The sequence below is a fragment of the Prinia subflava genome, chromosome 6 (genome assembly GCF_021018805.1).
Source record: "Prinia subflava isolate CZ2003 ecotype Zambia chromosome 6, Cam_Psub_1.2, whole genome shotgun sequence".
Taxonomy (NCBI): Eukaryota; Metazoa; Chordata; class Aves; order Passeriformes; family Cisticolidae; genus Prinia; species Prinia subflava.
In genome coordinates, this window is record NC_086252.1 from 32,797,868 (window position 1) to 32,825,274 (window position 27,407).

Genomic DNA, 27,407 nt, shown 5'->3' on the forward strand with positions numbered 1-27,407 from the left:
GTTTTTTGGCTCTAGAAATGTCATTTCCTAGGAAAGTGTTAGGCAGTCTCTGTTACATGAGGTAATGCCTTTGGAGCACCTACTGAAAAAGCCTTTGATTCATTTACCAATGAATTAAAAATACAAACCACAACAGCATGTTTATTTTATGCTTTGGGAACAGACAAGGGAATTAATAGCTCACTCCCAGCCCCTTCCATGCAAAAAATAAGAGCTTGTTCTAATAATAAGTCCCTGTTCATGCTGGGTGCTTGTCTAATCTAAGATGATATTAATTGAATCTCTTCAGCCAACACTTGCTCTACACCAGTTTCCTACTGCTGCAGCAAAGCATGGATGAAGTGATGCCTGGGAAGGGAGTGCATAGCCTGGGGGAAGAAGAAAGATGAGCAGAGATGCACATATTGCTCACTTCAATTCCTATGCTTATATTTTTTTTTTAAATTAGAAAAGACACTTCTACAGAAAATATACCACTGGGAATACTGAAAGAAGATTTAAATCATTATGGAGTACACAAAACTTGTGTGAGGCAAGGGCTGACAAACTAATAAGAAAACTCAGCTACAAGCACCAGAGGCACTTGTTCTCTGTTTTGGGACAGGAAGAGAAATAGATCTGCATGAGCAAGGGACAGATTTAAAAAATACTCCTTGGGGAAGTCTGACTTTATACATTTAACTTTAGATAGAAGCTGGCTGATAGTGTGCACACAATTCCTCAGTGTGACCCAGCTCCCACACAGAATTTGCCATGCCAAGCAATGAGATTTCTTGCAATCATGATGAACATTTTTTCATATGCATGCCACATGAAAACCATCAGTGCTGGGTTATGCAAAACCCTTGTTAGTGAAAGACTTAAAGAAAAAATCTATCATAAACCCATAACCCTAATGAAAAAAATAAAATTCCCTCTTTGACAGAGAGTCATTAGACTACATATCTCAACCATTTTTGAACACTTATTGCAGGCAATTGTTACTACTTCAACATAAAGAAGAAATAAATATCTGATAAAAAATTATCCAGTCCTACAGTTCAGCTGCTTCCCAAGAACCTCTATATTATACAATAGCTTGCAAAAAAATGCCACTTTCAAATACGTCCATTAGCCTACACTAATTAAATGTGTAGTTTCTTTAATTTTAATGGCTTCTGTTATTTCACTATTTGTATATACAAATATACACCTGAATTGAATATTCTATGGCAGCCAAGGGCTTTGGATTTATTAAATTCAGCTCTAACACAGGCTTTGCTGTCTATTCCACCAAAGTCTTAGCTAGCTATTAAAATGATATCCCCTCATTCTCAGTCTGTGCAGCAAGAAAGTGCCTGATAATGGCTGCTGGTCACACAGCAGTTAATGCCAATTCAGCATAAAGCATATCAAATCTCAGGCTTTCATGTGAAGGGCTGGACTCATCTTTCTGTTCTGCCACTGAAACTGGCAGCATCAAACAGATGGATTGTTCATTCCCTGAGACAGCAGTGCTAAAGGGGTTTGGGCAAAGGAACAGAATCAAAGTGAAAAAATTCAGAGATTTTAATTGATTAAAAGTTCTGCATAATTCCAAGAACTACTGATGAATATTTCCTTTCCGATTTTTCACCTTTAGAGGAAAAGATGCACATTTCTTTTCCCCTGAAAATAATCACAAACATTAGCAAGCAACCCCCTTAGGCTCTAAGCCTCTACTTCTCAGCAAGATGCTGAAATAATCAGGAACTAATTTCATCCATCTTTCCCACACAGGCTACAGTAATTCCATTTGTGTCAGACCTCCCCAACATCTTTCCTTTCCAAAACAACACTGTACAGTAGCTCCACACCTTTAGGCTGCAATTGCCCACATTTCCTAAAATTTATAAAAGTAGAAATAGCATTTTCCGCCTCTCCTTTTTGACCCTGTAACTCAGTAACAGGCTCTTATTCAGCAAAATATTTCCAGCCTCTGCTGCATAAACCGTGTTTTTTGATTTAGCAGGTACTTGATTGTTGAATGCCTACTCCATCAGCTGCTGCACTGGCTGAGAACTCTGCAAGGCTCCTGCTCTGCTGCAGCTCAGGGAGCTCCGGAACACCCTGACTACAGAATTGCACCAAATTTAAAATAGAAAACCACACAGATGCACCAGGATCTGTTAGTCATTCCCTTAACAGCTCTATCATGCCATTAAGAACTAAAGACTCAAATGTGAATTAACTTATTTTAGGAATTCTCTATTAACATAACAAAAATGATGGTCCTACTGATATCAACCTCCCTTCACACGAGAACTTTGATACTACGATTCTCTTTTGCATAATGCATTATTAAACACTTCTTCATCCTCTGTGGAAAAAAACCCCATAACTCATTTTAAACCATGATAGCTTACTGTTTGTGTAAGATTTCTGTAGCATAACTCACCTAAGAGTGCTGGTATTGAATAACCTTTGTAAAAAATAATTAATGTTTACCTAAAGTAATTATTTTAGCATATGATACAGTAAGCTGAATACAACAATTTTTACCTGCCACTTCTCTGAAGTGCAAATATGATGCCCTTTTCCTGAAAAGGAAGCAGCTTCTTTCTCAGTCTTTCAGGTAGGAAGGACAGCTTAGCATCAACATCCTCTAACTGAGAAGCTTCGAGTGCAGTTGTTTCCTGGAGAGCACTGGCCATGCTGAACCAGAAAGAAGAAAGAAGATATCTTATCTACATGGCAGAATAAAGAATAAAGCTTGATGGAACAACACTCATCACTTCATCTTGAAATAATCAATATCTACACAAGTTTCCTTGAGTTATGAGAATTCTCTCTGGAAAGCATAAAATTGTGTAGATGCTGGAGGAAGAGTCCCTCACCTCAGTATCCATAAAATAGTCTCACTATTCCAGGATGAAGAGGGCAGCATCTCTTCCTTTACACTATGAAATAATAATCCTAGCACATACCCTATTCATGAAAGGAAGTTATTTGCCATTCAAATTGAGCTTACTCATGGACACTGAAATATAACTCTTAGTAAACATTTTTCAGAAGAGTTCCAGGAAAATGATGCAATGAGGGAAGACTAGTGAATTTAAATTTTAAATACTGATCAACACACAAAAGTTGGGACATAAGCATTGTATTGACCATGGCAAATTTGTCCCTCATTTTCCTAAGTGGAATCTTTGGTATCTCTTTACAGAAACAATATTCCTGTACCTTGGGCCCCTGGAACATTCAGCAGCAGATGAAAGTACCGTGATGAGTACCAGGCTCTTTCATGCACGTCCACTGCACAGCTTTGCTCAACAGAAGATGGAAAGCCCCTGTGTGCCCAAGACAAACATTTCCCAGAAAAAAAAATTTCATAAAGCTCCAGTAAATAAATACCTGCCTCTGCTCTCAGTTGAGCAAACACAAATGTTTCAATTCTAACTGCTGGGAAAATAAGCATAATCACTTCAGTTCTATCACAATATTTTCCACTGAGTATTTTTTTCTTTAGAAGTTGATTAAGGTAAGGTACTTCAAGACTACTGGCAAACAAACAAAAAACTAAACATTTCTGTAGAGCCAAGCTTCAAAAATGCTGCAGGATTGGTGGGCCCAACAAAGCTGTTCAACATTCGGTTCTGAGATTCACCTCTAAAGAAAATTTGTGACTCATTTTCTGTACTAATTTTCCATTCTATAAATGCAGAGATAATGATGTACTTGTGATCAGCTCGCTTCATAGCTTGTTGTGAGTGACAATATGAGAATGAAACGTTAACATAATTAACTTTCTGTTGAACAAGATCATGACAAGATCCTTTCACTGAAACACTGAATAGGAACCATGCATAAATCTGAATTAGAGGAGGCACATGAGTCATCAGTACACAGCAATACTACCACGAAAAATGTTTCTGCATCAGTCATTAACAAGGTTAAAACTGACTTTGCAGATCTTAGAAAGCAGCAGAACAGAAAGCACTAACTACCAGATATGTACAAGCTTTTGTTTAGCTTTTTTCTCTGGGTGAATGATTGTATAAATGAATGGTGAATAATTACAGACTAGGCAAATAATTGAGAACTCCACATGTGGTGAACAATGACTATTAAAACAACACACAATGATTGTGGCAGTGCTGCTCATATATGTTTTGAGACAGAGTACTTATGTACACACTGTAGTACTGTCAGGAAATAAAAATAGTGTGTTTTACAAAAGAATTTCGTCAGTGTAGCAGAAGACCAGTTTGTATCTGTTTGTATCTGTTGTATTCTAGTCACTGCAGACTTAGAGGACGTAAGAGGAAAGATTAGTGCATGTATTCTCTAACTACAACTTCTCATGTTTTTTTCTGTGTCCTTAATGTGCTGTAATACACATCACACCGACCTTCCCACATCTCCAGATAAGTTCTGGAGCTTCATTTTATTTCAGACAAAACAGACCTAGAAGGTTTTGTGTGGACTTGTAGCTTTTCATTCAGCGACTTCATACAGCTGCACAAGTTTCATGAGTTAAAAAAACCTCAAACTCCAGAGTATTTACTCAAGTGTTTTAAAACAAATCAGGGATGAAATAGCTGAATTATTAAACTCAGTAACTATTAATCTAAAATTGCTTAAATAGCTCAGGACTAGATAGTGGTAAAAGATCCCAGCTTTTAAAAGCAGGGATGAGGAAGATTCATGGACCTACATCATGATTCATTCATAGGGCATAAAAAACCAGTAAAAAATTATGACGTGCAGAACCCATGAATACCAGGATAATGCATTTATTTGGTGGGAGTCACCATGTGTTTTGTAAAAGTAATTCCCATTTTTCCAGTCTGATGAAGTTTTTTTGAAAGGGCTCTACAACAATGTACCTATAAACTATTTGATGCAGTCCAATTCCCACTACTTTTCAAAACTGAATTAAAACAGAATAAATATTTGTACAGTAACTATAATCTCCGGGAAAACTTCTGAGAAAGTCTCTCAAACTTCCAAGAAAACCAAACTGCCACATAAAAAATTTGCACTGAAACTTTTTTAAAAATTATTTGCACTGCCCTTATTCTTCCAGAGGCAGCAACTGAGACCCAGTTTGTTGAGGATATTACCGTGGGGCTGTTTCTTTATTGGAAAGTTGGGTGCAAGATTGACAACAAGTTCAAGGACTACCTCAAGTTTTCCAATAGCTGTTTGTCAACACAAGCTGATTACATAACATAAACCCACTGCTTATTTTTACAGGCCACTAAGTATAGCTCTTTAATGCAGCTCAGCAGCACATGCCTAAGACAAATGAGTCTTTCCACCAAGGGTTTTGCTTCATAAATTTCCTATTGATGGACTTAACTGCTCCACGACTGTGTGTTCAATAAAACTTAATAGGGAGTTCAAGGCTCTAAGAACACCTTGGCTGATTGATTAATCAACTACTTCACAGAATCACAGAATTGTTTGGGTTGGAAGGGGCCTCTGGAGATCATCCCATCCAAACCCCCTGCCAGGGCAGGGTCACCTGCAGCAGGTGACACAGGAACGCATCCAGGTCGCTTTGGAACACCTCCAGAGAGGGAATATTCACCAGCTCCCTGGGCAATCGTTCTGGTGCTCTGTCATCTTTGTAAAGAAGTTCACCCTCATGCTGAGGTAGATCTTCTATTTTATTTTATGGCCATTGTTCTTCACCTTGCTGATGGGCACCACTGAAAACAGTCTGGCACCATCCTCTTGGCAATCCTCACCTTTGAGATATTAGTGTGCATTAATGAGATCCTCTCTCAGTCTTCTCCAGACTGAACAGGCCCAGCTCCCACAGTCTCTCTTCATAAGAGAGATGCTCCAGACCTCTCATCACCTTTGGCCTCCACTGGACCCTCTCCAGTAGCTCCTTGCTTTTCTTGTTCTGAGGAGCCATCAGTGGGATAACAAAGAATTGAAAATCTACCCATCAGAACACCGCATTTTAAAGAACACCACACGAGAAAGCATTCAGGTGGAGCAAAGGACATCGAACTTCAGCATAGAACAGTTTTTCCACAGGCCGCTGTACCGTGCTGGAGGGAAGCGCACACCTCAACACCTCCCTGGGGGCAAGCTTTTCATTTTACTTACGCAAATCCCTGCAGCTGCAAACGCAGAAGTACCTGAGCGCACGATGCCACCAGCCAGCAGCAGCACCCGCAAGAAGTGAAACCTGTCACAAACACCGGCTGGGGACAAACAGGAGTCACCTGGCAGCTGGTCCCCGCCTGGCGACAGACCCCGCGCGCGTCCCAGCCCGGGCTCCCCTCACGGCCGCGGGCTCCGCGCTCGAACGGCCGCCGGGAAGTGACGCATGACCAGGGGTCACGGACGGGAAGCGCTTTTGGGCCCGGGGACCGCTTTTTCCTTAATTTTTTCCTGCCTTCCCTGTCCTTCTCGCCGCTGGCCCCGCTTCCCCGGGAGGGAGTTAAAAATCATCTTCCCGCCCAGCCGTGTCTCCTGCCGGTCCCTGATCCGCTGGAGCGGGCGGGCTGAGGGAGCCGGGGGGGCGGGAAGAGGGAAGCGGGGAAACGAAGGCGAGGATGGCGCTAAGGGCCGGGCTGGACGGGACAGTGCGCCGGCTCTCGGGGTTGGGCAGAGCGGTGAAAGCCGGGGCCAGGGGCCAGGGGGACGAGAGGCTGCGCGGGCAAACCCTGACTACAGCTCCCAGCCTGCCCCGCCAGGGTGCAGGCGCCGTGCGGGTGCGGGAGCGCTGGCGCGGGCACCCACGGGACCGGGGAGCTGCTGCTCGGGATACAGCACACGCCCGGGAGTAGGGGGGCGGCTTAGGCATGGGTGAAGGGAATGCGGCCGGGGCAGGGAGCGGACGCCACTCAGAGCCCACACTACCAAAGCCGCGGGATCGCTCTGTCCGCCCGCGGCCATGGGCTGCACGCAGGGGGGCGGGCTTGCGGTGCCGGTGCGCCGCTCGTACTGGCGCTGGCCGCTGTCTGTCAAGGCGGCTGTGCCCTCCGATTGGACGCCGCCTTCCGGGCGGGCTCGGCCCGCGTAAGCGTCGAGCGGCACCACTCCGCGGCAGTGCCGGGGGGAGGGCGTCACGTCGCTTATTGGTCCGTGGGGCCGTCCATCATTAGCGCTCCGCGCAGCCATTAGTGGCGACGGTCTGGGGGCGGGGCCTCTCTCCCCGCCGCGGCAGCAGCAGGAGGAACCCGGGCGGCGCTCGGCGCTGGGTTCGGCGCCCCTCGTGTGCGAGGAGCCGCCACCCGCCGGGCGCGGTGTCCCGGGAAGGAGCCCGGGTACGAGCCCGGGAAGGAGCGCTCCGCCCCGGTGAGGAGCCCGGGATGCCGCCGGGGAAGGCGCTCCCGCGGGCGGGGGTCGCAGTGCGCTGAGGGAGGAGGGGGGGCCGCGCCCGCAGTGCGCAGAGCGGGGGCAGCGCTGAGGGAGGGGGGGCGCGGCCGCGGGGCCGGTGGGTGCAGCCGGGGGTCGCGGTCCGGCGGGGCGAGCCCGGCCCTTCCCTAATATAGCCAGGGCTGGCCGGAGTGGGACACAAGGCTGTTCATCTATTATGTTTTCATTTTCTTAAAAATTTCTGCCGCACGTTGGATAATTTTGCATGTGGGTATATGTACCATATTATAGTATAAAGTGTAAGGAGACTCGTGAGCAAACTACGTCACAGCCTGGTTTTTACCATCTCTTTTAAAAACGTTTTTAAATGAGTTTTCAGCACCGAAGAAAGGTTTCACTTTATGAGGAAGATGGAACGAGGTAGAAAAAGAATAACTGTTTCTTACATGGGGTCTAAGAATTATTCAGATTATTCACGTGAAGAGATTTGCACACATCCTACATGTTGGTGGATTTGTGTGATGTCCATGGAAAGCTGGATTAGGAGGCTAATGGAAAAAAAACCAAAAAGAGTGGTGCACACTTTGCTTAGGGTGCATTGCCACATAGTACAATCTGCCATAGTGCTCGTTATGTTGGGAGTGCTTTGCTAATAGTCGTAATTTTAAATTTTGATGTCCCTTTCTCATTGACCTGAGACCGAAGGGATCTTGTGTGCCCAAAGCAGAACAGGGAATGTGTTGGTTTTTTTCTCTTGCAGTGTCTGATACTGGCCTTTTTCACTGAGGCCTTAACCTGCGAATTTTAATGGGCTTGCTTTCTCGTGTCTTGTCTTCCACAAGGAGTAATGTATTTGAGACATGCTTTTTGGCTGAATGTTAAGCAGCAATTTTACAGGGCAGTATGTCTTGTGAATATTAGATTAGGAATATTTATTTACTGTTGAAGTGAAAGGTAAAATGAAGGTCTGGTTATTTTTCAAAATATTTTGTTCAAATAATTTGCTATTCAGGAGAAAGAAATGGCAATAGAAACAGATTTTCTTTGACAGTTTTCCACTGGCTTGGCATGCAGCTGATGTTAAGCCTTTGTTTTACAGTAAGTACTGTGATGTCAAGGGTTTGAGTGTTTTGTAGAAATTAAGTAACTTATTGCTTGTACTCCTCAGTTTACCGAAGTCCCAATGGCAAAAATGATGTTAAGACTTGTGTCCTTTAAATCTTGGAAGATCAGTAATGTAGTACTTGTAACTGCACTGCTTGGCCACTCTTTATTTTAGAAAACTGTAAATTGCTATCAAGATCAACTAGTGCTTTTCTCATAGGTAAAAATAGATTTGACTAAATATCAGTAATTTTGAGGGATGTGCAATGTACTGGGTTAGGTTTGTTAGCAGTGCTCCAGAAGCTATTTATTAAAGATTTGGGAAGGGTCAACCACTAAATCTGCTGCAGTTGTTGTCTGTTTGTTTTTAACTTTGTATGTTTAGAGGAATAAATGAAAAGTTGAGGAGACTGGTACTACAACTTTGCTCTTTCTCATCTTAAACACAATTCTGCCTCTGCCTTTTTTCTTCTTTTAACTTAGGTAAAGTTTTGGCTTTCATTTCTTCTCCAAGTTCAGTATATTTGTCTTATACCATAGTCTTTATTTTGTATTGCTTGCTTGAAGCCTGTCCGTGAAACACTTCAAACCAGCAGAATGGTTTAGGTCGGATGTTCTGGGCTCAGCTCTGGTACAACACAAATGCCATGGGTGTGGGGTTTATTCAGGTAAGACGTGCTGCCGCTTTGCTACAGTGGCCTCTGTTAATTCCACTTCATGTCTTTGTATGGCCACTTTGACAAATCTGCTTGTCCCCAGAGTTAATTTGACTGAGAGATGTAGAACCACATCTTTTTAAATACCTTTATGTGTTTAAAGTTTCAAGATGCTGCATTCCAGGCTTTTGAAAGTAACTGATACTGTTGCATTTTTTGGACACTTTGGGGAAAATCTGGCTTTTTAGCAGGGTGTTTTCTGAGAATGAGTTGTCAGGTAATGGAGCAAGGTAAACTTTGAATTGGCTATAATGTGGCAGACAGTTTTATAAAAATCTTTTAATTATGTTGACAGCATGGTTCAGATTTGGTGAGCTAGGCAGCTCTATGCTCTAACTTTTACTAGCGGGATAAAAATATGAACCACCTTGGATGTCCTGATTAGTTGAAGTGATCAGCATCTGAAATTTTTCAGCCGTGCTCGAACTCTCATTTCAAAGATAGGAAGAGAGTTAAGCAGTAGCCAGTAAATACCAAGTGCTGTAATTCATGGGTGTGACAGCTAAGGAGCTTTCGATACGAGTGGGAGAAGATCCTGTAATCCTGGCATCAAGGACTGCAGGCAGAGGTGTTGAGCGCAGTCGGGTTTTGGTGGCATTTTCCCGTGTCCCTCCAGTCCCACCTAGGAATGGCCAGCTAGGAATGACCCAGGGGGTTTTGTTAAACGCTGCATTCCACATTGAGCCTTTTAGTGATGGAAAGTGGAGTCGTTTGGAAGTGCAAGACCTGAATAATGAGGTCATTGTGGCTTCCTTAATGGGGTGCTTACTCTGGCTGATGCTCTCTGGCTGATAGGTAGCATCTGTGGGAGCCCATTAAAGTTGGGGTTATGTGGTTCTTGGTGTATCCTCCTTGACTTTTCCTTGAGGTGGTGGACGAATGTGCTGTATAACACAATGTTGGGAGATTTTGGAAAGTGATGTTGGAAAGCTCTGTTTCTGGGAGGTGGATTGTGATTAGGTATTGTTGGGAAAATGGCACTTCGGGCCTGCCTGTAATCTTACTTTGATTTCATAACTTGCTGAAGGAGTATTTTTGAGGAAAAGATGTCTGGAAACAGATTTATGAAGGGCAGCAGCCTTAATTACAGAACAGCCTTCACTGCTCTTGTGCATAAGTTCATCTCCTGCAGTTTAATATATGTATTATGAGAATCCTGTCAACGTGTCATTTTTTTGATATGCACTTTTCTCCAATCTATAGAATTACATTTCCAAGAATATTTGGTTATTGTATGTTCGGATCCAGACTGCTGAAGCAAAGTGTAGATTTGAGATGGCTGTGGGATGCTTATTCCGGGGTTTCTTTCTTCTCCTTATCTTGGGTCTCTGTAAGGAAATGGGGCATTACCTCTGAGCAGCCTTTGGTTTCTGCATAAATAATTATCTACTGCATTTTTCACCTGTCTTTTTTCATTTGCTGCTGAATTTTTGTTCTTTACTCTCCTTCCCAACATCAGTCCTTATCATTCTTTCATCTGTAACTTGAATTTGTGTATAAAAACGGAATTCTGTCCTTTATTTAGCACTCTTAACTTTCCTGCCTCCTCCTCAGGTTTGTTAGCAAGTGTGTACTGCCGTGTATGAAAGATATCATAGTCCAGTTGTGTATGGAATGGTCTGAAGGCTGAAGCTTGTCAGGACAAATGTCATAAATACCTTTAAAGCTGTGACTACATAACATAGCAGAGTTGCTCCTTCTTTTTGAAAGCATCGTTTTGGATAACTTGCCTCTCTGAGTCAAAAACTAACCTCCAAAAGGCATAAAGGTAGAAGATACCATCATTGGATTTGGTTTAGCAAAAATCCAGTCCTGAGTTTTGTATCTTTGTAGAAAATGTTCTGTATAATTGGTTAGCACTTAACCTACCACAGTTGTTGGAAGAATTGTTCCCAGCCAAGCGAGGTGTGATAGGTTGCTGTAGGTATCAATCTAAAGCATTTTAATTTATGTTAAGTGAAGCAAGACATAAATAGATGCAGTCCTTGCACTACCTGCTGCTGTGAAAGAGGCCGTGGTGGTGCCACATCCTTGGCTTTTTGTTCCTGCCCTCTGCTCCCCTGTCTGCTCTGTTTAATGAGCTGTTACTGAGAGCACTTTGCGAACTTTTATCTGTGTAAGATGTAGGTCTCTTATTCTATCAAATGGAAGCATCTCTTGGGAGACTTGGAGGAGCAGTTGAACTGGCAGATGGAGGAAATGGTGACTGGAAGTGAGATCAGTGACTTCTTTAGTGCAGCTGAATCTGGAAAAGGCTGTTGGTGTGCAGCTGGTGAGCGAAGTTCGAACTGATTCGAGTGCTTCTGCCAACAGCAGATTGAGGAGTGTTCTCACAGTTCTTTCTCCTGTCAGAGCTTTGGGCATCAGAACCTCCTGCTGGTGCTGAGAGGCTGGGAGCAGTTGCATCATTGACCAGTGATGGATCCACAGGCAGATTTCCATCTGTTTTCATGTTCTAAGTGAACTCGGAAGAATTTGCTATGTTCTTGTGGAGATACAGCAGGAGTTTTGAGAGGCATTGGAAAATTGCAGGTTTAGATCAAATGTTCACTTTTGTACCCAAACGAGGCAGTAGCAAAATGAGTAAATCAGTCCATGGGGAATTCTTGTCCATGTTATCACAGCACGATTTGAAGCATTTCAACAGAAGGTACAGAAAAAAGCCTTTTTCCTTTAAAGCATTGTTAATCCCTCGATCTTTTCGATGAAGAGCTGCATTTCAGGTTCAATGTACTCTGTAGGTGTTTAAAAAGAGTACACCTTGCTGCTAGGATTAGAATCTTTCTCTCCCTTCCTTTTGTAATCCATTAAGTCTGTTCCCTAACTTAAAGCAAGAACCAAGCCCTCACCAGCTTCTGTCTTCTCTCAGATGCAGCTGCATTGGTTAGCAAAGTTACACACTTTGGCAGTATGCAGACTCAAAATAAAACCTGGTTTGCCTTTTTTTAGTTGATGGGTCCTTATCCTTCCACTTGGGAAGTCAGACTATTTCTGAACAAGAACTTTTGCCTAATGGCTTTCCAAGGGAAAACGGAAGGAAAGCCAGGGGAAACTGAATAATTTTCTTGAATTAGTGAGTGTTGCATATACTTTATTGGCAGAAACTGCTAAAATGACCATTAGATACTCAGAGTATCTGTGGATAGTATTTTGCCATTAGAATTGACTGTAATGAGTCTTTAATTTTTACTTCTAATGAAGATGACAAGTTATTAGTCTCTTAGTTCAGGTGTTGTGGTTTCTTTTTATTTTAAGCACATCAGTGATCTTTAATGTATTTTCATTGCATTTAATCTCTAAAAAGGCTTCTAGCTAGGTGTTTGGTCGCACATTGCATTATTGTCATGGAAAAATCAACTGCTCTTTCAGGGGTTTAAAGCTGAACCACAAAGCAGTGCTGGTATTGCTCTGAGATGTTATCCCTGAGGTGTGGATTGGAGGAGGGAAAGGACTCCCTGTACCTGGAAATCTGCTAAGTGACTTTATAGAAGCTGCTGTAGGAATGCTACTGCAGTCTGCTTAGACCTGTGGTCTAATAGAAGGACACGAATCTTTCACACAAACTATTGTGTTAACTTATAAAAATGTCAGGATGTTCATCCTAATGCTTCATGTTTTGTTTCCCTTTGGTTTCAAATATTTTCTGGAGAGGAACACCTGTTTTTATGTGGACATTCTTGTTACTGGGAGAAGCAACTGAGTTCAGAGTGAGCTTATCTAGTAATGAATTAAATACAGAAGAATAAATAATACCAAGTTTTGAGGAAGATTTCTGAGCTTCAAATGGTACCGTTAGACTAAATTCTCAAAACAGTAATATGAAAAGAATAAATGGTGTTACTAGGCTAACTCAGTTAATGCATTGTATAATATTCCAGCAGTTGGCTGTTCATCATTGACCATGATGACATGCCATTAGTTGCTGCATAATCTTGTATTTCCTGACACTGCAAAGTTTGATTTGAAAAGCACAAAGAGCAGTAGTCCTTATTAAGACCTGCATATCAAAATAGTAGTGGAAGCTATCCCAACTCAGAACACAATCAGCTTTTTATCTGGCCTTTTCCATTGAAATATTGGATAGTGTTAAAACTGGATTTGTGCCTCTCTCCCTTGGTCCATAGCAGTGTGAAGGCTTAAGATAGTAATGTTCCATAAAGATCAAGAAATACAGATGTGTAAGTATTCTTTCAGTATCTTTTTCTTGTCCTGTTTTCCAGTATGCAATGAAATATAGACTACTTTTAAGCAAGAGACCGTTTAGCCCGTTTTTACCATGTGGAATAATTGGGGTTGGGAGATCTTGAGAAGATTTCAGCTCTGGTCAGACAGTGTGAATTCAGGCATGGTTTAGATCCGTGCTGATGATCCTAAAGCGTGTGACTGAACTGAGATCACAGGGATTGCTGGGGTTCTTGATGGTGCATGTGAGTATTTGGTGTCTGCATGCTCCAGAGCTGCAGCAGTGTCCTGCAGGTCTGGTCACACCTGCCCGGGCTGGCGCTGTGTGTGTGATGAACTGACTGCTCCTGATACAAACAGCAAGAAAGTCCTGGTGCATGACGTGAACAGGCTCAGCTCTAATCCTGCTCATAACTTACTAACCTTGGGACTCTGCTGTTTGCACTATCAGGAGTTTTCTGTGTCCTTATTTTATTCATGTCTGCACATGCCACTGGTCATAGTGGCAGCTTCTCTAAAACTTTTAAACTATATTTGGTATATAGAGATTAGATCTAGGCATGGCTTCTGTAATGAAGATGGATTCTCTGTAATGAAGATCCATTCTCATGGATTCATATGTTTGATAAGACAGACTCCTATATAAAACATGGTAGGACATAAAACTGATTTTAAGTTGTTCTTTGAAATTTTTAGAAATAAAGTACAAGTTGACTTCTTCCAGTTCCTTTCAATTTTAAAGAAAAATTCTTGATCCTAAGAAGGCTTCTTAACAGGCTTTTGAAAGTGAAGTCTGATGAAAAAATATATTCCAGTTGTTTCCCACTGAATCTGGGTACCTTGGTATTAAATAGCAGTAAATATCAGTAAAATAATGGAATGTTTGTGGAAAGGATGCAACTCATTGCACTGTGCACTGCTGGAAAGTACCTGAAGACTGAAAAGGAGAGACTCTGGCTCATTTACTCCAGTCCCTTCTTCTTACAGGAAATAATGCTTTCATAATTGTGTCAAACTTTAATGTTAATTAAATTGCTAGTTATCTTCTTGCATGCTGAACAGCAGTTGTAAAATCTGGTTCTGATATCTACTGGCCTCCAGCCGGGCTGACTGTGGAAATCTTAAGAGACACATGAGTTTGTGGCACAGTTTTCCTCGAGATTAAGTAGCTCTTCCACCCATCTGTTATCTACTACAGCCACATGAAATTTGAGTTTTCCATACAAGTTTTTATCAGTGCAAATACCATTTTCCATATAAGGCTTACCAAGGCTTTATTAGAATGGCGCTTCTGTAGCTCTTCTAAGAATAAATTGAATGGTAGTTACATCTTAAAGATTTGAATTTTCTTAATCTTCATTGTCTCTGCTTTATCAGTTTCCTCTGTAACACTACATGTGATTTAAATAGTTTAGGCCTCCTCCATTTATTTCTCCTAGGAACTATTACTTTATTAAATAGAGCTGTTTGGCACAATCTCTGCTACAATGTTTTTCTGTCAACTCATTTTCCATTGACTTTGGTGTCTTTAATTCACTCTTTCATTTAAAATTTGTTTAGAAGCCAGGCATACAATTATTTTTTCCTTATTTTTAGTTCTGTGCTTTTTGTTCCAACACCAAATGATACCATTGTGTATTTTGTACTGTTGGAAAAAATCTCTTCTTTAGGACGTGTGATCTGATGAGAGGCTTCAAATTTTCTGCTGTTAGTGGGTATGGTGTCTTAGGCACTTACTTTCTGAATTTCTTATTTTTCCTTTGCATGTACTCTTTCAAATTCAGTTTCAGATGTGCTGTAGTGGTTTTTGGTGTACTTGTTCTTTTTCTGTTTATATAGATAATGGATCTTTTGTTAGAAAGTTCTGACTCAGGCTGGAAATTGTTTCTGACTTCCAAGGCTTACCTTTGGGTTGGTCACTGTATTTTGGAGTAGATTTTATTTTTTGTTTTGTTTGTTTCTGAGTTGTTGTTTGATTATCTTTGTTTGTTTGTTTGTTTTTCCCTTATTCCTCATTTATTCTTCCAGATCAATCTGTGGTTATTCATATTAAAGGGCTTTCTTCCCTTCCCAGCCTCTTTTCCCTGTGCCTTAGGGAGAGCAAGTTCCATAGGTATTTTACAGATGATTCTTTACACACATAACATTGTTAAATGCTACATCATATGCATTAACATGTCAGTAAATTCTAATATAACTGTGTTGAATATCTTTATAAGGAAGTGATACGTCAAGGACAGCCTGATTATCCTCAATCCCTGGATTGTTGTAGCCTAAGGCTATGTCAAAGTCCCTGTCCTGAATTGCCTGTAAAGCAAAGCCTTTTGGTCAGAGAAATGCAGGATTGTAATAATTATTAATAGATATTCTATTAATTATTAATAATCCTTTGCCTAAATATTCTGACTACACGAATAAGATTCTTTGGGATTGACTTGCTCAGTAGTAGAGCAGTGTTAAAATTGGTCTCTTTAAACCATCTCCTTTCCTTACCCATCTTTGGTCCCGCAGAGAATGCTGTAGCCCTGACCTTCTGGTCTGCTCACACTTCCGGAATATGCTGGGGAAAGCATAGTACAGGTTGGAAACAAACACCCTCCAAATGTGAAAATTCTGATCTCCAGAAAGATTTCCTTTCCTGTTCTTTTAAGCTTTCAAAACCTCTCTGCTCCCAGAATTGGCTGTTAGTGCCTGTGTTCAGCTTGGTAACAGTGCATTTGGAATTTGTATTTTGAGGGTATTTTTTCTTCTGTCAAATTTGCATTGGCTCAGACATGTTACCTTTTAAGTATTTTTGAAGAAAACAATGGTGCTTATTTTTTAATTTCCTCATGCCTTTATACTTGTCCAAAAAACAGCTTTCAAGAAATTTTCTCAAAGAAATTCTAATGCACTGCATTAATTTCTCATCTAAACTGAGTTACAAAAATCCTGCAGAACATAAACTTAGTGGTGGCAGTATTTGTCCTATGTTTATACTTTTTTTTTTTTTAGTTAAAAAAAACCCCCCAAAAACTCCATAATGCTGTAAAACAAGTCTTCATTAAGTGAGGTTTTCCTTTCCCCATCCCCTCTAAGGAGAGATGCAGTGTTTGGTTCAGGTAAGTTTCTTGTTTCAGTGATCATGCCATGAGAAAGGAGCCGGTGCCATCACAAAAATTGGTTTTTAGTGTAGTGCTGGCATTGCTTGCTTGACTGACCACGCTGCTGCTTAAGAAGGTGAAACATCTTTGCAAGGCATGAATTCCATGGTGGCAAAATGTGATGCTGCCTGGTTTTTTCAATGGGGGTGAGGAGGAATCAGTTCTCTGTCTCCCTTTTGCCTGGGTCCAGGTAATTAAACTGCTAATCTGATGATGATGAGGATGATGTACTCTCAGAAATTTTCATAAGAAAGTAACAAAATGCTCATTTTAGTCTACTTTGCCTTGTTGCCAGGATCCTCAGTTTTGAGGTCTAAGATGATGCTTAAGCAGCTGTTCCATGAGGCATTGTATTAGTGAGGAAATTGTGTTCTTACCTCCCTCTGACCAGAAAGTGGAAGAAAGGGATTTACAGGATTCAACTGCAATGCAGGGAACTGCTCAGCACTGGTTGTTAAACCTGTTTAGAATGAAGCTGCTGGAGAGGACAGAAGCTCATTTATAAACAATGTAGAAGACCAGCTGTAAGAATCCAAAGCTTTAATTTTCTGTGGGTTCAACTGTGTCTACTGGACATTATTCTGAAACTGCTTTAGCCATAGCCTCATTTAAAAAGCTTTGTTGACGTGGAAGACTTCGCTGATAAAACTTGACCGGGTGTCAGACTCTGAGAGTTCACTGTATGAGCTTAGTTTAAAACCTCATTCTCGGTGTGTGTGGGATGTTTAGGTCTGTACAGCTGTCACGCACAATGACAGCACAATTTAATGTGTAACTTGCTCCAGGCCTTGTCCTCAATTTAATGCACATTAGTTGAAAATCAGATAAACTGAAACAATAGCGTACTGTAAGTAACAAAATCATGGAATCATTTAGGTTGGAAGAGACCTGCAAGATCATGGAGTCGAACCCTTCCCTCAGCACTAAACCATGGCCTCAAGTGCCACATCTGCACATCTTTGAAATCCCCGCAGAGGTGGTGACTCTGCCACTTCCCCAGGCAGCCTCTTCCAGTGCTTGACACTTCCCATGGAGGAATTTTTCCCGATATCCATCCTAAACCTGCCCAGCAGCTTGAGGCCATTTCCTCTTGTCCTGTTGGTTGTTACCTGGGAGAGGAGGCTGACCCGTAGTGTACCACGGCTTTTGAGAGGATGCTGAGGCCTCTCCTGGGCCTCCTCCAGTCTAAACACCCCCAGTTCCCTCAGCCACTGCTCACCTGTGCTCCAGCCCCCTCCCAGCTCTGTCCTTCTCTGGACAAACACCAACACCTCAATGTCTTTCTCATGGGAGCCTTCAAATAATTAATTACTCATCTTCTACTGTGTTTTGAAAAGTTTTTTCTGCTGATGTCAGCTCTTGTAGAAGAGCTCTGTAGTTTATTTATGAACATTTATATGCAGTTGTTTTGTGGTGTTTATAGCTCAATACATAGACTCTGTTACAATCTCTGAAAACTGGGAACTTTGCTGAAAATAACTACAAATCTTATTGTTTTATTGATACTTAAAACAGCGGTCTGTGACAAAAAGCCCCAAAGGTAGACCAGATTTGTGATTTTTGCATATATTACAGTGTCTCAGGGAGAAACAGTTCAGTCTTAGAGTAAGTTGAAATAGTTATTTTCTGTTGTATTCAACAAAAGAATAATGTTACAGCTGGCCATGTCTAGGTAGCCAAACCTCTGCTGACAATCAGAAACTTGGAAAGGCCGGTGATGGAATTGGTTAGTAGGGGTTAGTAATATAATGACTTAGCTGAGTTGAAGGTTTTAAATTAACAAAACTTTTGCCAAATCTTGCTGCCATTGCTTTTCAAGTGCTTAGACTGCCCATAAGGCTTCCTCCCATAACATTTTATATCTGGCAAAACTCCTTCTATGAATGTTCATGATGGATAAAGCGTGTCCAGTTCTCTTCTGTTAGTCTGGTCCTTACTCCATAATTGCCAAGATTGTTCCTGTCCCTGTGGAATTATTGAGTCTGTACAAGGAGAATCTTAGAAAGTTAGATATAGCTTTGGATTGGAAAAACTTTTTTTTACATTGTGTATTTTATGCAAAATAACTACTTTGCTTCTTTATGCTAGAGGTGTGAGACTAGTGGTCTTGCCTTACATAGCATGTTAAAAGAAAAAGGAGATGCATGTCTAGCACTTAAATAAATATTCTAGACAAGTTATATAGTATTGCCATTTGTGGTGCTGGAATAAGGCTATTGCTCTATTGCTTTTCAAAATCTCACTATTCTGGATTACATATAAATAATTCAGTCAGGAATTTAAGATCTTTGTATATTGCCACCTGCTCATTATTCAGAAATTCTTGTTACGGTCTGCTGTTGCCCTAGCAACATTCTGAAAATTAGTCGTTGCATCTATGAGAAAGCTTTTGTTTATCTAGCAAAGCCCACTATCCAATCTGTACTATTGCATGCTGCATCTCAGTGATGACTCCAGGTCCCAGCCCTAACTGTTTAAAAAATAATGATTTCCTTTCATGTAACATTGATTGAAAAAAATTTCCCCATCCTACCTAGCCATAGATAATCAAATATGATGCTGATTTTGTTTGAAGTCCCTTTAGGGTCTGATGATGCCATTATATCATGTGAGTGGAGATGCTTGGCTGTATAGATATGCAAGAAAGTAAAAAATCACATGTTGACTCTGAGTGTTCTTAGGAGCTCCTCTCTCTCCCTCCTCCCATCTCTCTCCTCTCCCTCCTTTCTCCTTCCCCCTGTTGAATTCTACATTAAAAGTCAGATCTTGTTTAACCTTAAGCACTTTAGGATTTAAAAAGCTTGTGCTTATGAAGTTGATGTTAGCCAAGTTTGGTGTTAACAAAGTCCTTGAAAGTGCTCATGCCACAGCTAACAAAAGTCTCAACTGCAGCACTCACTGCTTTAGGTTGAACATATTTATCTCAGGAGATTTACTTTTGGAACAAAATTGAGGAGGAAGACTGATAAGCTGGATCTCTTTTCCCAGAGACAAAAATTAGTTCAAAAATATCATTACAAGTAGTGTTCCTTCCAAATCCTCTCTCGTCATGAAGCAAGGGGAAAGTTCCCCTCTGTTCTCTGTGTTCAGATCCTGCGTCCCTGCTGCACTGGCACTTGTTTGGTTCAACCCTGCAGTTACTCCCATTCCCTCCTGTGTGGGTGGAAGGTAAGACATACCTGCTCTGGGAAAACCTGCCTTATCTCTTGTCTTGCTTGACCTGTTGACTTTCAGATTCAGAGCTTTAGAGAGGAGTAAAGGCTTCTGGTAAATTGGCGAGCTGTAGTCCAACTTCATTTGAAAAATGCACATTTGTTGAGACTCTCCCATCTCCCTTGGTTTAAACCAGTGTTCTTTAGTCTTTTGCCTCTGAGGTACTTGAGGATTGGAATTGAAATGTGGGATTACAACTGAATTGCTCATTGTGATTTCAGCATTTCTTGCTTCTAGGCACCTGGCACTGAAGCCCTTGTTCTCATGCTCTTATTGTTTAGAATTTTTGGGATGATAACACAAGTTGTGCTACCCAAACATAGAATTTTCTAAACAAGTGAAGTCTTACTGTTTGGGTTTTTGTTATTCCGGGGGTAGACTTTATTATTTGAGAACTTGTATTTCTTCTGGCCCTTTGCAGAAAACAACCATGGTTTAGTATAAACAGGTTCTTACAGTTCTCTATTCTCATTGTGTTCACAAAACTCCTGGTCATTTTTTTGCTGGAATAGACAAACTCTTTGCTTTTTTAGTTGCTTGATAGTGTGTGTACTGAAAAAGGAATTGATTTCACACCCCCTCAACATTCCCATCCCCTGGTAAGTGTGACAGATCCATAGGAATTGCTCATGGGGTTTGGATGTGTCTTCAAATCAGTACGTTCCAAAGGAGTATTTGCATATCTTCATAAACCTTATGAGAACCAGGTTTTCTTAGAAGAAAGGAAACCCCTTCCCCCCCTTATGCAGGCCAAGGGGAAAAAAATACTGGGAGAAAAATGGAAAAAATAGCTCCAGTGAACAGCACAAGTTTGTTCTGACTGTTGGTTCTAAGGCAGATCTGTGGTTTTAAAGAACTCCAGTTCAGCATATGGGACCTACATGCCTGGCCCATGGTGGTAGTTCCCTTACTGGGTCACTTATGGAGAAGCTCAGAGGAAGTTTTTCAGGGATATTATTTTGTGTTCAGTCACTTTTTCATTAAAAAAACCAAAACACAACCTCATATGGGTGAGAGGATATTACAGCTTTTGCTTTCAGACAGTGAGGATGACCTTAAACTCCAACCTCTGAGTAGCTGAATTTCTGCTTATCTAATGCCTGGCATTTAGATGAGACTGTATAAAACCGAAGGTCTAGAACAGTCTGAATTTAAACTGCAGTTCAGGAGAAAGTTAATATCAAGATATTAATGCAAAACCAGACTTGTTCATTAGGTGTGCATGATTTTTTTTTTGTCTTGAGACTAAACTTACAATCACTTAATTTTCTTTTGTTTTTGTTAACAACAAAGATTATGGTGAGAATGGATTCCTTGAAAGGATAATCCTTGAAAGGATTATATACCCAGTTTTTAGAAGTCAGAGTGAATGAGAATACTTAGTAGTAGGAACAACTGGGGGTGGAAGAACAAAAATTACAGTGATTGTTTCTTGCTTCCCTAAGCATTATTTTAAGGACCATAGTGAATGGCTACCTCAATACTGTAAGATCATTTTCTACTAGAATTTGCTTTTTCCTATGTTGTTCTCACTCCTTGAATAAGCAGGAGATTAGAGTTGCCTTGTTCAAGAGGAGAATAATCAGACAGAATATATCTTTCCGCTTCTTTAGCTGGTCCCAAAAACATCCCTCACACATTTTTTATGAACTTTGAGAGATGCCAGGTTTGTTTTTTTCCTTTTCAAACTCTGGTCATGTCAATGTTATTCCTATTTAATTAGAATTTCTTACTCCAGTTAACACCATAAGTTTACTTACACTCAGAGATACATTTGATATTTTTCAATAGATTGCTATAATGAGTACTTGTAGAGAGATCTTTAATATTGAATTCTGTGAATCCTTGAAATTTTTTTTTCAGCTTGCCTTTTCACTGTTACTCTAGGCTTTTTAATTAACAGTAAGTTAATCTTTGACCAGCAATCAGCCCTACAAACAGACCCACCAGACAGACATCTGCTCATTTGGTATCCATTCTCCAGGAGGTATTTGAAAAGTAATTGCATTTAGTCTTTAAGACTAGCTTTGCACAGTGTTTGGGGATTGTTTATATTTTGGGCTTCAGCTTGAAGTCTCTTGTATTTAGACTTGTACAACTCATTGTTATCATGTAGTAACCATGGCTAAATGGTGACTGGTACCTAACCAGCAGTAAAAGGGTTTCATTTATACTTGTAAGAGTGAGGGTATATTTTATTTCTTAGAAGAAAATGAAACCACCAGAGAAAGATGTTTATTTCAGCTTCATCACTATGCTGTCCAAACTGTGTTTCTGGTGCAAAGGAATGAAAGTGCAGTGCTTTGTTCTGCTTTCTTGGAAGAAATAGGTTTTTATAGGGAGGTGATATGAACTAAATACAAAATAGGCAGGCCTTCATGACCAATCTGGAGTTACACAATGTTTCGAAGGGTAGAGATGAATATATTTCTGTTCAATCAAATGTTCAAGTGTTCCTAGCAATTCAGAAGAGGCAAACTCAAATCAGTTGAGTGGATGGAACTTGGAGTAGTCAGAATATGGCTTCACATGATGCTTGTGTTCATGTGGATGGGACAAGCTCTGCAAATGCCTCCTTTCCCATGAGAAAAGCTGCTCTATTTCCTTTAGGATTATAGATAAATTTCGTTTTGGAATTGGGATAAGTAGTTGAAATATCCCATTCTAGTATTTTTTAAGCTTTTTGTGTCTCAAACTTTTCTTAAAATTTTTTCTGGTTGGTCTAGATGCTTGCATTTTATCTCGTTCTCTAAAAATCTTCAGAGCTAATTTTCTTTCTCATTCCTTTTTCATTCTTCTAAGTAGAAAGGATGTTGTTAGTTAGAACATTTCAGTGTGTGTGTCCTTCTCTGAGAGTTTGTGTCCTGCCTCTTCAGTCCTGTTAGTCTTGCTGGGATTTGTGTTGGGGTAGTAGGGCCCTTGTGCCTCATGTCCTTGGATATTGCAGAGCCAGGAACATCATCTTCCTGAGTGTATCTTATGTAGCAGAGCCTTTTTATCAGCTGGGATTGCTGTCTCTGTGTCAGTACTCCTTTTCAAGTTTTAAAGGAAATTCCATTCAGGAAACTCCAGTCTTTTCTACTCTGAGCCAGACACTGGTGTGCAGGCACTTGATGGTTCACTTTTGTCTCTGAGTTGTGTAAGTTTATTACGAGGTGAAAAAAGTAAAGATTTATTTGCATCACTTACATACTGCAGTTTTAAGTACAGCTGTGACAGAGGGTACTGTTCTGTCAGGAGAATGGTTCTGAAGAGGTGGTGTTGCATATCTTCACTTTTTTCTTAGGTCTAGAATTCTCCCTCCTTTGGCCAGCATCTGATTGCTTTCTAGACTGTTTTTTGTTTCTCTCTTGAATACCTGGCTTGTATGTTTGATCTGTGGTATGGCTTTGAAATTTAAGTTGAATTTAATTTTTGTATTTGCTTGTCTGTTTTTGAGCTTATGATGCCTATTCTGTTAGATGGTATTTCAGCAAATGTAATTATGTGTGTTTGATAGTAGAGATACAATTTACATGTTTTGAGTTAACTTAGTCAACTAAGCCAGGGTTGCAATTGTAAATTAGCCATGAGTGCTCCAACTCTTCTTTCCAGGCTATAAGTTTTTACTGCTCTTAAGCATATTAATTATGTATCTTGACTAAGTGGAAAAATGCAGCATTATTTTTATATTTAATTCAAATTATTTTCTTGTTTCACGTACATTAACATGTTATGCCCATGTTCATTTGCACATGGCATAATCTTTGTATAAAGGCAGCCACAGACCTGAACACACAGCATCAGATGAGCATTTATAAAGTACATTTCTGATACAGGAACATTTCAGGTAATGAATGCTATTGCAATTTTTAATCCATCACTTAGAGCAGACCAATGTAGGTGTGCAGGGGTTAAAAAGGTTTTCCTTATGAGAAAGTAAACCCAGACCAGTCTATCCCCTTCTGCAGGATGAGTCTCCAGGACAGGAGTTACAGAAGCCTCAACTCTTCAAATGTGTGGGTGTGTGAGTTTTAGAAAAATTAACAAAAATGTTCCAAGGGGCAATGCAGAGTATAACAGTGGTTCATTCATTGCTTAGTTCTTTCTCCATTGGGTACTACTTGATTTCCTGTTTGGGGCTAGCTGTATCTTGTTGCTGATCTCCCTGATTATAAAAACTCTCCTAGGTGCTCTGCCATGGTGTATGTGAATACCAAATCTGATTATAACACTAGCTAGACGTGCACAGCAGACACATTTTCCTGGTGTCGTGTGAGGAGACTGCTTAAAAGATTATTCTGACATTAATGTAATCTGTATAATGTGTTCAGAAACTGAAAACTATTCTCTTTGGCAGCATTCAGAGTATGGACCCTGCAGTAAATGGCTTGTGCACGTAGGTGATCACCTATTTGGAGTTCATTATACAATTAGGAAAATAAAAGTAATTTTCTAGTCTGGCATGCTGCTGAGAAAGCCTTTTCCGTAAGAAATAATGCTGCCATTGCAGACCAGCTGGAATCTCTGCAAAAATAGCAAGGGCCTCCCAGAATTTTGCCTTTTGTGTGTATTTTCCTCGAGCTTGGGATGGGACCTCAGGGATGGTGGGGGTGTGTGCTGAGGTGGGAACTGTGTGTAGAGGAGGGGCAGAGCCAGCAGTTACACCGAATCAGTGCCCAGAGAAAAACAGGGATTCCAACAGCCGCTGCTGCAGCTGAATTAAAAGGATTGACTCCCCCCATATGATGTTGCTGCTCAAGGACGGCAGCCAGGATGTGTGGAGTGTGTGACACTGCCGTGTGTGACACTGCCATGTGTGGGCAGGAGTGGAGCCTTTAAAGACTGAGCACAGAGGTGGCAGAACAGAGAATAGCAAGCATAGAAAGATTGGGTTTTGTCGCAAACAGCAGCAGTCTCAATATCAAATGACGTTTTATAAACTTATATATGATTTATATTTATTTATATGTATAAATCTATTTTAGTATTGAGACTGCTGCAGTGTGTGACAGGTCTGAATCTTTCCCTGGTTGTTTAGATTTTTTATTTCCTATATTTGTTACATTATAGAAATGAGTCTTTCTATATATATATATGTACATTTTTTTAATCTTGTTGCTTTTATATATAGGATACTGATCTCCTGTTTGTCAGGAATTGCAGCCTCCCAAGATGTAATTCCCCTCTCTGGAGCCTGCAGATTAAAAATACCTCCCCATTCTCCTTGCAGCCTAACTTGGTGTGCAGGATCCCTCGGAGAGTCTCTGGAGAGTCCAGCAAGGGGATTATGATTATCAGTGTGCAGCAGTGCTGCTGAGCGCGGGGTGATGCTGCAGCTGGGCAGGGAGAGGTTTCACACAAGCAACAAAACTGCAGACTGCTGGTCTGGGCACTGCTTTTGGAAGTATGATAATTATCATTTAACTGGCTTTTTTTTACCCCTCTGTTTAGACGATGTTTTTCTTCCATATTTGGGTTCTGATAGTGGGTATGTGCCAGTCCAGAAAATTATCATAGCATTCATTCTGCCAGTGACAAGTGTGTTTATCTGCTGGCACTGGGGGACTAACTTACTGATGACTTTTTGTATTGTGTTCACAATGCCAAAGTGAAGAAATAAAACTAGAGAGGAGATTAATATCTTTACAGTGCGAATGGTTTTGTCCTGCCTATTTGTCACATCAAAATTCTCGCAGTGTGGTGTAAACTTTAATTTTAGAGTAGTCTGCCTGTTAATGGAGAAAGTGATTAAAACGTGCCCAGCCATTTTCTAGCAGCCGGAGAGCTCCGGGAGGTTGTGGATTGCTGAGGAGGAGCTCCCTGGGTGGCGGGGCTGGGTGACAGTGACAGTGACAGTGCCAGCGCGGCTCCCAGCTGTGGCTCCCCATTGTCTCTGTCGGGCACAGCCCAGCCCCAGGCGGGGGCATGGAGAGCGCGCCCCGAGGCTGAATGATGGAGCAAAATGCCAATGGCGTGCAGGTATGTGAGCCCTGGAACAGGGCAGCCAAACGCTGCTGAGGAGAGTAAAATGTCTCACACAAATTGCACTTTGGTTTCCCTTTTTGCACAAAAGCTGTTCTAGGCCTCATCAATTAGCAGAGATCATTAGCATCCCTAAATCTCTTCCTTCTTTAAGTATTGACTTGAAAAAGATGTTTTCTTGCATCTTATTTAATAATGGCAGTCTCGCTAATTTTTATTTACTGGGTGTTTTGTTTGTGCTGTGGTTGGAAAACCATTAAAAATATCTCTGCTAAAAGAATTTCCCAAGGTGGCAGAATTGGGGGAGATGCCTAAATATTTTCAGTGGGTTTTTTTTTTTAGTGTTACTGTTATCTCCATTCCAGTGAGGAACTGAAAGTAAGCTCTTTTTTTTTTTTTTTTTTTTTTGTAAAGATAAGTTTTGAACGGAAAAATATGTTTCAAACCTAAACAGCAACAGTATTTATAGTAGGCTATGTGAAAATGTTTTTTTTTTCCTATGCAGTTGATGACTGTCTTGTGTTGTGGACTAAATGTCTTTTTGTTGAGATAAGAATTAATCTGGGATGGCTGTTAAATTGATGACATTTGATTCCATGCAGATCAGTCATTTAATTTTTATCAAGTTTCTGCACTATCAGAACTGCTGACATCAGGCCTGCTGTGGTTTTGTTAGAAATTAAGCAAAACCACACTGCTACTAAAGTTTGTAGGGTAGACTGTTTTGAAATTCTGATTTGTTTTTAGCTGATGTTTGTAATCACCAGCTTTTGAAGCAGCCAGATGACATTTGTGTGTATGGTGGTGTGGTGTTTGTGAAGCTGTGGCAACAGGACAGAGGTGAGAGCATTGATAGTGCCCCGGGGAACGTTTTGTCATTTTCTCTTGTTTGCTTTGGTGATTTTTGTCTTTAATTTATGCAGAGAAAGGCCATAATGGTACAGTAGTTTATCAAGTTAGTGAATTTTGGTATAAGATGGAAAGAAAGGCCCTGTTAGAGTTGGAGCTTTTCCTTCTTAAGTTTTTTAAAAACTAAGTCTTTTATGTAATCTCCAATATCTTAGGGCCCTCAACAAAATCTTTAACCTGGCCTGGTAACTCCAGGAGTTTGTTCTTACCGTCCACTGTTGAAATTTGTGTCAATTTTAGAGGCACTTCTTCATGTTACTGATGGAAATATGATGGAGAAGTGTTAGCTTAGATATTCTAAGGATGAAACCTGATTAATGTACAGAAAATTGTTAGCTGCTGTGTGCAGTTGTCGATGGCTGTTTTCCAAATGAAATGGGGATTTGTGTCTTTTGAGGAAGCTGCTGTTTGGAGGTTCTCCACTGGAAATAGTCACAGGCAATGCTTCAGTTCATTTACTTAAAATAACTGGGGGAAAAAATCAATCTTTGACTATTTTGAGGTTTTTGTTTGCTACTGCATCATCTGGGGCCTTGTAGATGGCATGACTTCATTTGATCTTACGTGTTTTCTATGGAGTGTTTTGAGTAGCAAGAGTTTTTTACGTCATCTGAACTTAAAATATTTATGTTCTCATACTTCTGTACTGTTTCTAACATACCAAAATTAATCAATGCTGAGCTTTAAAGATTCTTGAAGATACCTTTGGTTAGTTTACATTTGGGTAATATAAAACAAGTTTCCAATTTTTTATTTAAAAGTATTTTAAAGCAACTGTAACCAGCTCAAGCTGTACTTATACTTTATTGTACCATAAAACCTCTGACCTTTAGCAAGTATCGACAGCCTCATAAAGTGAAAACAATTATTTTTT

General features: G+C 40.7%; 2 protein-coding genes across 10 annotated transcripts in view; one reads left to right on the forward strand and one right to left on the reverse strand.

Annotated features, from left to right (window-relative positions):
• ZRANB3 (zinc finger RANBP2-type containing 3) overlaps positions 1-6,864 on the reverse strand; it is a 40,203-nt gene extending 33,339 nt beyond the window's left edge. The window contains exons 1-3 of one of the 4 annotated variants that reach the window (XM_063400980.1): positions 6,085-6,864; positions 3,202-3,308; positions 2,521-2,673 (exon numbers count right to left, since the gene is read on the reverse strand). In XM_063400980.1, coding sequence (XP_063257050.1) covers positions 2,521-2,672 — 152 coding nt within the window. In that variant the 5' untranslated portion in view covers position 2,673; positions 3,202-3,308; positions 6,085-6,864. The remainder of the gene's footprint in view (positions 1-2,520; positions 2,674-3,201; positions 3,309-6,084) is intronic. The other 3 variants (XM_063400978.1, XM_063400979.1, XM_063400977.1) reach the window with 3 other exon arrangements.
• A 259-nt stretch (positions 6,865-7,123) lies between these two features.
• The window catches only part of R3HDM1 (R3H domain containing 1), a 77,823-nt gene continuing 57,539 nt past the window's right edge, over positions 7,124-27,407 (forward strand). For all 6 annotated transcript variants that reach the window (XM_063400969.1, XM_063400970.1, XM_063400974.1 and 3 more), the window contains exon 1: positions 7,124-7,281. The gene's annotated coding sequence lies outside the window, so the exon portion shown is untranslated. The remainder of the gene's footprint in view (positions 7,282-27,407) is intronic.